General features: G+C 47.2%; 1 protein-coding gene across 6 annotated transcripts in view; it reads right to left on the reverse strand.

Annotated features, from left to right (window-relative positions):
* The window catches only part of SEPTIN6 (septin 6), a 151,667-nt gene that overhangs the window by 67,756 nt on the left and 71,504 nt on the right, over positions 1-12,407 (reverse strand). For all 6 annotated transcript variants that reach the window (XM_080910734.1, XM_080910730.1, XM_080910735.1 and 3 more), the window contains 2 exons: positions 9,104-9,227; positions 6,711-6,813 (listed from right to left, as the gene is read on the reverse strand). In XM_080910734.1, coding sequence (XP_080766860.1) covers positions 6,711-6,740 — 30 coding nt within the window. In that variant the 5' untranslated portion in view covers positions 6,741-6,813; positions 9,104-9,227. The remainder of the gene's footprint in view (positions 1-6,710; positions 6,814-9,103; positions 9,228-12,407) is intronic.

Here is a 12,407-nt window from a genome sequence, read left to right on the forward strand (position 1 = left end):
TATCTTTCTAAAATGGCAAAAGCTATATATACCTATCCAGACGGGCAATGTTCAAATGTTTTTTTCTAGTTCACTTACAGAGGCCCTGCGGAGATAAAAGCATAAGTTCCTGCTCCAAAACTCTCCTCACTTAGCTCAGGGCTGAAGGAGGGAAGGGGTGGGGCTTGGTTCTGCTACCTCATGCAGAAGCAGAAGCAGAAACAGGCAAGGACCTAACCGAATTGAGTCTGGAGAAGGAGGAAACATGAGGACTTGAGAGCTGGAGATTCCCTTAACCCTAACTCCCTAACCCAGAGGCCTTTTTTGCAAAGGGGGAAATGGAGTGGGGGGAAGTGACTTGGCCCGAGTCATCCAGTGGTGATTTAGTGGCAGCCAGTGGTGCTAGCATCAGGCAGACTGTTCTTTCAGATGGAAAAGCTGACTTAAATACCATATGTATTTCTTCCTGTTGCTAAAATTCCAGGCTCCTGGCTCCATGCAGGTAGGAGTGAGAAAGGACAAAGGAACTGGACAACTTGAATCTCGGGGGCTCACTGTGATAGCTCTGGCCAGCAGAAGGCAACTGAGACAATGGTACCCAAGTCTGTGCTCCAACTCTCATCTCTCTCCCCGACTTTCCTCTCCTTCTCTAGGTCTCTCCTGACTCCAGCCTGATCCTAGGCTTGGCCAGCTGCCCAGCTCTACTCAAGAGCACCAGAGCTAATGAGTCTGTCTAACTCAACAAGCCGTCGTCTATGTAAAATATCTCCACTTCAGGCCAGGGGTGACCCCTGCTCTAGGTGGTTTAACTTTCCCACAAAAGCCACACACATTTCCTCCAAGTCAGGCAGTCTGAATAGTTTTCTAGGTGTTCTGGCCATGTTACCTCCATTTTTTTTTTTTAAGAAAAGGAAAAAGAGGAAAGGAAAGGTTTACCCATAGGCCTCTGGGTGAATGCCCAACTGCCCTCTGGGGAGCCTGAATTCACCTCTGCCTCCATCTGGTCTCGTTTAACGGGGATCTGAAAAAAAAAAACCCAGTTCTTGCCTCTGCGCCAGTGTTCAGAGCTGGGGGCCTCTGTGGTGAAGGAAACCAAACACCACCTCGCACCTCATCATGGTTATGGGAGCAGAGCTCTGCTCCTCTTACCCTAGGGCCCGCATTAAGCAGGGGGAACTGGAACCCAGAGGTTTGTCCCTGAGAAGGCCTGGAAATCTTTCCCTGGTCACAGGAATGACCCAACTCCAGGGCCAGCTGAGAGCCTGCTGCATAATTCAGCAGATGGCTGTCTCTAGTGGGAAGACACTGGAGATGAGGATAACATTGTTTCTCACCCTCCCGAGCATGTGGCCTCCTTCCTCTGTGCAGGCAGCTGAGAAGCCCACGGTTTCAAATCCCCACAGCAGAAGCTGCCTCCTGCCAAACTGAGGAGGAAGGGTCTGTGTTTCTAATTTATTCTGTCCCCCCTCCAGTTGTTACTTAAAATAATCCATCGTTACATGGCTGGTGGCTCCAAGATTTTTATTTAAAGCGAGAGAGAGCGAGAGCGAGAGAGAGAGAGAGAGAGAGAGAGAGAGAGAGAGAGAGAGAGAGAGAGAGAGAGAGAGAACCCACACAACCCGTGACTGTGCTATCTTGGATTTAAGCTGAGAATCTTTTTTACCATCAGAGTCTCCACAGCTCCCAAGCTTGCTTTTCTCTGACCACTTTGGGGGATGTTGGCAGATGCAAGGGAAAGAGGGGGAAATGAGGACATAGCAGAATTTTAATTTCTTAGAAACACCTAGGAAAGACTAGTGCTTTTAAAAAAGCAAATCTGTGTGTGCTGGTAGGTGCTTCATTGTTTTGTCCACTGACGGGCAATAATGCTCTGGATTTAGGCCTCTTGCTTGCTGCAGGCATAAAATAACAAGGCCGGGAATACCTGTTCAGGAAGTTGTTGGGGAAAATGAAGTCATACAGATGGAAGCATTTCAAGAGAGCTAAGCATCTTACATCTATGCATGGTTTCCTTTTTCCTTCCTTCCCCTTCTTCCTCCTGCCATTCCCCGCCCTCTTTTCTGCTTTCCAAGGGTCTTGTATGGAGTTTCAACACACCTTCAAATAAAGGATTTCTCACTTGTTCATGCTAATATGAAGTCATGGCTTCAACAATCCAAAAATCTCAGCAAGCCTGGAAATCAGTGCTATTTAGTTTTGTAATTGTACCTTTATTTTTTGCCAGCAGACTAACTTTGCAAATTGGTTTTGCTCAAGTTAAAGCAATGGTGCTGTTCCCTTACAGACACAAGGTGTGGGGCCATGCTGGTAACAAATCCAGCAATTAATAGAAAATTTATATCAGACGCTCCACAAAGTAAATGCTATGCATATGATTGCAGATCAAATTCTTGTTTTATTACACAGGCTTATTAGTCTACTGTAATGAAGTTTTGTAATAAATACACCACTAACACTCACATTTCCTGGATTTAAAATGTCAAGAGGAAACAGGACTCATTCCTGCCTCATCTGGCAGCTCTGAGAGGGGGCAGAGTTCCTCCATGCCTTGGCCATCACTACATTCCTAGCACTTGGCACAGGACCTGGCAGAGTCTGTGCCCGATAAATAAATGTTGGGGAATGAATGAAAACAGCAGTGGATGAATTGACAAATGAACTGTTCCCAAGCCAGTGGCAGAAGTGTGATCTCACCCATCTTCACACCTACCCTCTTCCTATCCAGAAGCCCTCAGGAAGCCTCTCCTATCACTTACAGCCTTCATCCATGGCTGAATTAGGTCCTCAATAATGACTTCTCATGGCAGGCAGTAGCTCTCTTCTCTTTAGCACTTAGGATAATGATAACTAAATATGGATTTGTAAACACCTTATTATAGTGCAAATGTGTGCTATGGCATTTGTGCAGAGGTCAGAGGGTTTTGTTGAGTCTGTATATTCTAGGGATCAAACTCAAATTTTAAACTTTCATGGCAGGTGATTTTTACCCACTGAACCCTCTTACCAGCCCTACATCAAGATTTGTGTCTGCCTCCATCATTCATTAAACTGGAAACACCTTTGAAGAAAGAAGTCATATACAAAGGGTTAGCGCTGTAATATTCCTTCTCCTCCTCCTCCTTATTCTCTCTCTCTCTCTCTCTCTCTCTCTCTCTCTCTCTCTCTCTCTCTCTCTCTGTCTCTCTCTCTGTCTCTCTCTCTCTCTTTCTCTCTCTCTCTCTCCCTCCCTCCCTCCCTCCTTCCTTTCCTCCCTCCCTCTCTCCCTTCCTCCCTCTCTTCAGAGTTTCTCTATGTAGTCTTTGCTGACCTAAAATTTGCTTTGTAGAGCAGGCTAGCCTCAAATTCATACAGATCTCTAAGGCATGCAACACCACATCCAGCTACTCTAACCTTTTTGACAAACCTTAAAGGCACAGAAAAGATGAGAACCTATATGATTGCCCATATTCCCTTGACTTGGATTCAATACTTTTTCACTGTTTGAGGCCATGTGAACTTTCTTCAGTACTATATCCTCAGGTGCGTCTATCTATGGGGTTTAGTTTTCTTTTGGGGGGTACAATTATTACTTCTGGTGATTAAGAATTAAGGAGGAGCTTCAAGAGGGAAACCATGAGTTAACTGCAGTCCAGAGTACCTGAAGCAGGGGTTCCAGGGTAACCATGGCTGACAGGCGAAAGTCTGTCTCAACGTAAGCAAAGAAACAAACAAACAAAAGATGTAGTAGATAACTGTCACTAATTGTAAGCCCAGAATACAGAAGCAGTCTTCTTCTCAATGGCAGGTGGCAACCTGAGGACAGCTGCTCCAGGCTGACCCTGGCTATGACAACTCTTGTTGTCCTTACAAGATCGTTCATTGGGGGCATTGGCTTGACAGACTGCTTTTCCCAGTGTGGGTAGGATTTGTTCAAGCTACTGACTTCTGAAGCACAATACTTATAGTCTGAACCAAAAATGCAACCTTCAGCCGAGAGAGAGAGAGAGAGAGAGAGAGAGAGCGTTTGGTGACTGCACTGTACCCTTTTAGACAAGTCAGTCACGCAACCTCTCTAAATACACAGCAATTACAGTTCTAGTCACCTCCTAGGTGGGACATGCACCAGGGATCTTTTATTACTTCTTTATCTCAGCATCCACAATTTGTGTCTCCACCTAGGCTAGAACCTTAAAAGTTGTGAATGATGTGTGCTACTTTTTTTTTGGTATGGTTGATGAGCGCTGGCTGCAGAGTACTATTCATATCAGTCAAACACGTACTCATACATAGTACTGTCATGCAGAATCCTTTCTGGGTTGCAACTGAATTATAAATTTCCAAGGCGCGTATGTACCCAAACGCAGGCCCTACTCAACAAGTGCTACAGTAGTTTTACCGCTAACAATATTTGACCACAGTGACCCTCCAGGGAACCCGTGAAGACACTGAAACACACTTACCAAGACGCTCACCATGCCCTTACTAAGAAGAACTTCTAAGCTTGCTACATAGAATGTGGCTCTCTGGTCTTCTCTTCCCAAGCCCTAGACATACATTCCTTTGAAGAAAACAGAAGCACCCAGCTACCCAAAGTCTCTTCAGTTAATTCCAGCTTCCCCTGGTGAATTACAACTTTTTTGCAGACACAAAGGAAAGCAGAGAGACAAATGACACATAAGTAAGAGCTTTACTGGCTTTGGGGGGGGGGGGGTGGGAGCATGGAGACTGACGTCAGTTTTCCCAGAAACCCATGTATCATGATAACAAAGTCTCAAATGCTTGGGCTGCTCCAGAATTTGCCATACAATTATGTTTTTCAGTATACAATGTGGTAAGGCCAGCCAGAACAAACTGGAGTCACCCCCAAAGCAAATCAAGGAACCCCAAACCACTCCTCATTGCCCTCCTCATTGGCAGAACAAAGGTGGTCTTTGGATTGTTTGAGTTGTGCCTAAGGTGAAGCAATCTTCTGGAATATTCTCCCTCACTAATATCAGCCTTGCAGTCCTAATTCAGGCAAGGGAGGCTGGTGAGGGGTAGGTCAATACAAATTCACTAGAGCAAGAAAAAAAATCATTGGTGTTGTTTCTTTGGTCACTAAGGATAGAGCAAGTATTATCCAGGAAATAGATTCATCTTCTTAAAACTATAGCATCTTTAAAATGCAGGTAAGAAAATCACCCTGGTTGTCTGCAAAACACTAGGCGCAACAAATATCACCGAGTCAATCTTGAGAAGTCTCTCAAATTCCATCACATCAAGCAATGTCTCATATCTGCCTCTAGCTTCTCTGCCATGGCTGCGTAAGGAGCTCTGGGCTGGGACGTATGCGGCGTAGATTAGGTCTCAAACAAACGACCCTGTCCTTCCAAAGCCAGACAGGAAATGGAGTAAACTTATCTGAAGAGAACATGCTATCAGATTCTAGATTCAGATTTGAAAAACAAATCAATTGCAATTACACCAACTCCCCAGAGGACTCTCCCCACTCCCTCCTTTTGCTCCGGAGTCACCTTGCACAGGCTGTTTCTCTAAATAAATGGGAGGTTACAGTGTTATCATTTTTCATTTAGCAGTATGTGGGGTAGTGGTCTATGCCTGGCTGCCTTCTACCTCATTGGGGTTCAGCTTATTGTGCTGGTGGAATTGTTCTTACCACTTTTCACCTCCCTTTGTAACCAAACTTCAGACCTAAAGCAAACAAACATGGAACCTTGGGTTCCTGGGTATGATTTGTCTGCACATCCCAGTCTGGAAAACTTTAGTTTTTAAAATGATTTCTTCCCCTTCCAGAGTTGATCGCTACCGAAAGAGAGAGAACACTGCTTCTCCAAGTCTCACACGGTTTTCTTCGGTCTGTACAGAAAGATGCTAGCGCTACAGGTTTTAGCATATAAGCCCGTGTACACTGAACCCAAGACTCAGGGAACTGCTCAGAAATGTGCCAAAATATGCAAACCAGCCACCTACAGGCCCGGATGAACTGCACCCCTCACTCCCTTCCACAGATACACAAATGGGACCCCGCGAGACACAGCACAAGTGGACACAGCATTCGAACACATAAACACACCATAGAGGTGAACACAAAATGAAACAGGCCGACTCATTCAGGGTCACACAACCCTGCCACGGGGAAGGCAGGAGGGCGCGCGTGCACATATATGCGCACACGCCGACACACATACAGACGCAGTCACATATGTAATGCATATGGAGAAACCCTACTCCAGCCAGTCATCTCCCCGCCCCCCTCACCACACTCTGCCTTAGGTCCCGGGCTACCCCCAGCTCCGCGCCCCTCGTTCTGAGCAAGCTGGAGTTCCAGCAGGCAGCTGTGGTAGGGGCGCTCTCAAGCTAAGGGGACAGGGGCCCCGAAGGGCTCCGGACTCATGCTGCCATTCATTCGGCAACGCCCCAGCGGCGGGGCCGCAGCTGCAGCAAGGGAGGCGGAGGCGCTCACTGCAGCTTTCTCCCGCGATGCAAGTTCAGCTGCCCGCCAGTATGCTTCTCCAACCGCCCCCCCCCCTCCCGCCACCCCCGGTCTCCAGGACAAGCTCGGGGGAGAGTAGACTGAGCCGCTGACCCCAGAAGCAAAAAGTCCCGCCTTGCCTCTCTGCTCCTGGATGCTACCCCACTGCCCTCCTCGTGGTAGCGGTGGTAGCCGAGCTGCAGCCAAGTCTGCTCGACCGTCCCCAGCCCCTCACCCTCAACCCCTAGCCTGGGGACTGGTACCCAAGCCCAACACTCACCACCTGGCGAGCTATATCGGCCGCTGCCATCGCTCCTTGGTCCGCCAGGGCTGCTACGGGTGCCTCCACAACGGGAGCTGCTGCACAGGAAACAGAAGAGCTCCTCCGACAAAGAGAAAGTGTTACACTTCGGGCGCGACCAAGTCTGGTGGAGGGAGGTGCCAGGGAGGGGCCCCCTCACCGCTGCTCCAACCCCAACCTTTCCTCTATCACCCACCCCCTCAGAGTAGGTGTGGGGAGGGGACGGATTGGCCGCGCTGCCTTCCCCCTAGGGTGAGCCCAGTTCCAGTTCTCTCTGCAACTGGAGTCTCGGCCTCTGTGAAGGGGGCGGGGGCTCCCCTCGGTGACCACGTCTCCGCCCCCCCTCCCTGCAGCTACTGGGCTCCGTGGTACGTCCCGACCTCTGCTGAATTGTCACACACACACACACACACACACACACACACACACACACACACACACACACACATCCCTGTTTTCCCTCACACCCCTGAGCCCCCAGACCTGAGGCTGGAAGGGTGTCCCAGCCCCTCCCCCTCCCGCTCTCTGCTCCTAGGCTGAGATCTGCAGTCCTCTTTCTTTTCCCAGCCCCCATAACTCCTCGTGCTCCCTACTGAGAACCCTGGGTGCTTGCGTGGGAGCATTGGCCTCTGGAGTCTCCGTGCTTCACTGTAGTCCACCCTAACTAATCACGTTATCTCCTTGGGTTGGGGAGGGGCGGTGGCAGGGCAGGGGTTGCAGCACCTGCAGCGCCCCCACATTACAGCTTAGAAATGGAGCATTCATGGGGGAGCTGCACTGCAGCCCCACAACTGAGCTGTGACTTGTGGAGGACATCTCTCCTGTCCTGAGGTGCCCAAACCTCTGTCGCAGTAGACTGTAATTTCCATGGAGCCAAGCTCCCCACTACTGTACCTAATAAAAACTGACCTCACTGGTTCCACTCTGGTCCCTGCTCTCAGTATGAACAGGGTGAACAGGGATGCAGAGCATTCCACCTTTTAGGTTAGGGAACCAGAGGGAGTTTAAAAATGGAAACTGAAGGTCTCTATCTCTGTTGAGGCAGATGGAGATTCAGGAGGGGTACACGTTCTGTTCAGTTCCAATTGCCCCTCAATATTAACTCAGCCCAGGACTATATGGCTGACCTGGGACAGCTCATAAAATCCAAAGGCTAGAATTATGCCTGTCTGCTCTTTTTTTCCTCCAAGCCAACTGCTACTGGTGGTCCTCTCCCTAGCATGTTTCCCCACATCCCTGGCCCTGAAGTCCACCCTCTCCCCTTCTTTCTGTCTTGAGATTGGCTCTTTGTTGGCTCCATGTGATTGATGAACTCGGCATGATATGGTTTGTCAAAGGCCCAAGAGGCAGCTCCCCCCATCTCCTTCAAAATGGTAGGATCTTAGGTCTCTCTCTGGGGGAGGGGACAGAAGAAAGAAAGAAAGAAAGAAAGAAAGAAAGAAAGAAAGAAAGAAAGAAAGAAAGAAAGAAAGAAAAGAAAGGAAGGAAGAAAGAAAGAACTAGGTAGAGGGGTCTCCCACAAAGACCAGCCCTAGGAAATATGGGGAGATCAGAAGCAGGGAACCAAAGTGTCCACAAAAGAAGTGCCCCAGCCCTGCATTGCACCTGCCAGTGCTTCTCACATTCTCAGGGAGCTCTTCAAGTAACATATACACCTTGAGCATAGGGACTCTCGCAAATGTGTCTCAGTGCCTAAAATAGGATCCCATTAAGTGATCCCTACTCAAGATATTCAAAAGAGTGGGCTAAAGAGGAGGGCCTGGAGCAATCAAAGACCACAGGGTGGGTGATAGTATCAAAGAAGAGGGGCAGCTATAATTTTTGAGACCCCCCCAGGAATACTTGGGGAAGGCCTAGGCCCTGGGCTGATATAACACAAGCACATAAAGCCAAGACTAAAATTGAGGAACTGCTTTAAGGCTTGGGCCTCAACCGGATGGGGGTGGGGGATCAGAGGCACTGGCTGCTTCCAGGCTAGGCCTTCAGTGGGTAGCACTTGAGTCTCCCCTGACAAAGGCTGCCATGTGGTAGAGGACAAAGCTCTGACGCTGGCATGGGATTGGCTGAAACAGGCTTAAGTGCTGCTACCAGGAGGGTTGAGCTGGATGGAGGCCATAATGGGGTTGTGGTGATCCTGAGAGGAGTCCTGCCTGCCTCTGTCCCCTACACACACATCCCATATCAGGCCTCACAGCACTGAGGACACTTCAGCACAGATACCTTGCTGTCCTACTCCGCAGCACACTCAAGCTGCCTGTCCCTAGAAGGGAAGAGAACCTGAACAAGATCTCTTTACAGTGCAGGACCTCCCAGCCTGAGCTACAGTATGTAATTCAAATCTCCTGCCAGGCTTTTGTTCCTTCCTTCCTTACCTGCTGTCTGCCTCTACAAAGAACTTCTGTTCAGTTGTACAGAAGTTTCGGGAATGGCTCAATTCTGTGCTTCTCGGTCTTTGGTCTGGGTTATCTTCTCAGCCACAGGGGAGAGTCAGGAAGACTGAGGAGAGAGGACATATCACAAGTGGTCAGTTGGTAAGTTTTGTTCCTCCTCTCCTTTTGTGATAGGAAAATAAAAATCTTCAGGAAATTAAAAACAAAGACAAGAGCAGAGGTTATGGGGAGAGACTGGGCAGTTAATTGAGTTGGCGGAGCACCTGCCTAGCATACAGGAAGCCCTGGATCTGATTTCCAGCAGCACATAAATCAGGTGTGGTATATTGTACGTGCTTCTGTTCTCAGCACTTCGGAAGGGGCAAGCAGGAGAACTGCCTGTTCAAGGATATCCCAGCTACAAGTCAAGTTCAAGGCAAGCTTGTTCTAAGTGAGATTCTGTCTCCATTATTGTTTTTAAAGGAGAAGTGGGGGGGGGGGGCTTTTGTGAAGATGGATTTTTGGATTCATAGACACTACCATGAACGTATGTACATGTATGTTGTGATGTCCTTGTGGCACCCTGGCTCCCAAGGCCCAGTACAGTGCAGTGTTGGACGGGTATTCTGAGTCAAGGCTTCTGAGTCAAGAAATTAACAGAGGCATGTCAATAAACTATGTTTATTTTTCTACTATTCTTAAGGAACCTGGAGCAATCCACAACTTCTCTTCTGCCTGAGAGGGGAGATGGCTCCCCTGCTAGATAGGAATTGGGTTCTAATTGGATCCAACATTCACAATTAAGCTTTACAAGATCATTGTAACTGCCGAGATGGGTTGCTAATACTGGATAGGATGGGGGCGGGGGCACAACAGTGATGGGCAGCCAAAAGCTCAGGAAAAAAAATGAAATGGAGGCTTTATGAAGGGACTTAATAAAGACCGGGGGAATTGGTCTCACATGAGGAGAGAAGCCTTTAGAATGATCTAAGATCAGAAAGTTAGAGAAGAAAGCAAAACCAAAGTGATCAAGACAATATCAACTGCATGAAAAAGTTGGGTTAAAAACTAGAAGGTGATGCTGGTGGTGGTGGAGCACACCTTTGATCCCAGTGCTCAGGAGGCAGAGGCAGGTGATCTCTGAGTTCAAGGCCAGCCTAGTCTAAGACCTACTTCCAGGACAGCCAGGGCTACACAGGGAAACCTTGTCTTGAAAACCAAAACAAACAAAATGAAACAAAAAAGCTGGGCATGGTGGCACATGGCACATGGTATTGTAAGTTATAAGGAAGGCAGTTTGGAACTGAGGATATAGCTCAGTGGGTAGAGTGCTTGCATAATAGATACAAAGCTCTAGGCTCCAGTGACTCCAGTGTTGCAAAAATTAGGCATGGTGGCATGTACCTGTAAATTCCAGCACTTGGAAGGTGAGGCAGGAGGATCAGAAGAAGTCCAAGGTCATCATCAACTACATAGTGAATTCAAGGTCAGCCTCCATTATAGGACACCCTATCTTAGATCATAATAACATTATGCTTAAGAACAGGAGGGACCACAAAGATGGCTCAGCAGATAAAGGAAGGCTCCTCTAAACCTGAGTTCAATACTGAAATATCCATAGTAGAAGGGGAGAAGTGAGTCATACATTTGGTCTTCTGACTGCCAAAAGGCACACCACAGCATATATACATACATACATACATACACACACACACACACACACACACACACACACACACACACACCTTCTTATTGGATATTCTCTGTATTTATATTTCAGATGTTATCCCCTTTACCCCAATCCTATCACCCCTCCCCTCCCATTGACTCCATGAAGGTGCTTCCTCTACCAATCTCCCTCTCCCACCTCAGCACCTTGGCATTTCCCCTACACTGGGAAAAAGAGCCTTCACTGGACCAAAGACCTCTCCTCCCATTGATGTCAGACAATGCTGTCCTCTGCTGCATATATACCTAGAGCCACGGGTCTCTGCATGTGTGCTGACTGGTTGGACACACACACCTTTAAAAGAAGGATATTAATAAGGAAGTTAGCTGGGTGGGTGAATGAGTAGAGGCACTAACAACCTTAATTAATTCTATGAGGTCATAAGAGAGAACTGACTTCTAAGAGTTGTCTTCTAACCTCCATAGGTGTGCCATGGAGCAAGGTCACCTGCCCACACACACATACACACGCATGCACAAAGAAATAAAAATTGGGAAAATAAATAGAAAGTGAGGGAGGAAAGGAAGGAAGAAGGAAAGAGTCCAGGTTGTGGGTTTAGTTCCGTGTCAGCATGCAGGAGTTCCTAGGTTTGATATTTCAGTACATCAAAGAAAAAGAAATAAAAGAGGAAGTAGATGTTTAAGAAATTCCAGATCTTAAACAGAAGGGATGAGACAAGGAGGCAGTGGCTTTAGAGACCGCAAGATAAGATGGGACCATGTCTGGAAGAGCTGTGCTAGTAATAGCAAATTGCTTGGGTCTTTTGCTCCAAGATAGAGGTACTCAGGATGTGCTGTCTAAGGAGAATGCCCATCTAGGGTCTCGATGTGTGCTTGGCACAAATGAAATGCTCCTAAAGCAAATGAAAAAACAAAGTTAATGGGTAGAATTTTCTCTTTTTAAATTTTAAATGTAAATCTTTCCTAAATATTTGAGAGATGTCCTACTTAACAGCTAGCAAGCAACAAAATGAACGGATGAGTAGTAAATGAATTTTAAACAGACAATCCAAGTGCTGATCATGCTTAATTCAACAGTTTATTTTGTCATGGACATCTGTGCTGGTGGCTATGATTTTATATTGCACACACATAATGTAGACATATTTTTCATTCACAGAAGTGTTGTATAGAAAAAAATCAATTTAGTTCAATATATCAATTATTTTATGGCATTCTAGAAAGGACACCATGATTGTGTTGTGCTCCCTTAACCTGCTGGAGAAATGGTCCCTTCAATGGTGAGATGCTGTTGAGTTTGGAATGAGCAAGTGACAGGAGCCCATTTGCAATTTGAAAAGGTCACTCTGCCTTCAGCTAGGAAAAAGAAATTTGGAGCAGAGAATGATTAAAGCAGTCAGGACTCCCAAGAACAGTGACAGGTCTCAGGATGCTGTTTGTTGTGGTTGTCCCGTTCAAAAACCCAGGTTGAAATGTAGTCCCCTTTGCGAGATATTGAGAAGGTGTAAATATAATTCCAGCACAGTGTTTAGAGGTGAGGCCTTGAAGAATTGATTAGAATTAGATGACATCATCAGTGTGAAGCCCCATGACTGTGGACTTTTTAAAGAAAGTAATA

This window comes from Micromys minutus (genome assembly GCF_963924665.1).
Source record: "Micromys minutus genome assembly, chromosome: X".
Taxonomy (NCBI): Eukaryota; Metazoa; Chordata; class Mammalia; order Rodentia; family Muridae; genus Micromys; species Micromys minutus.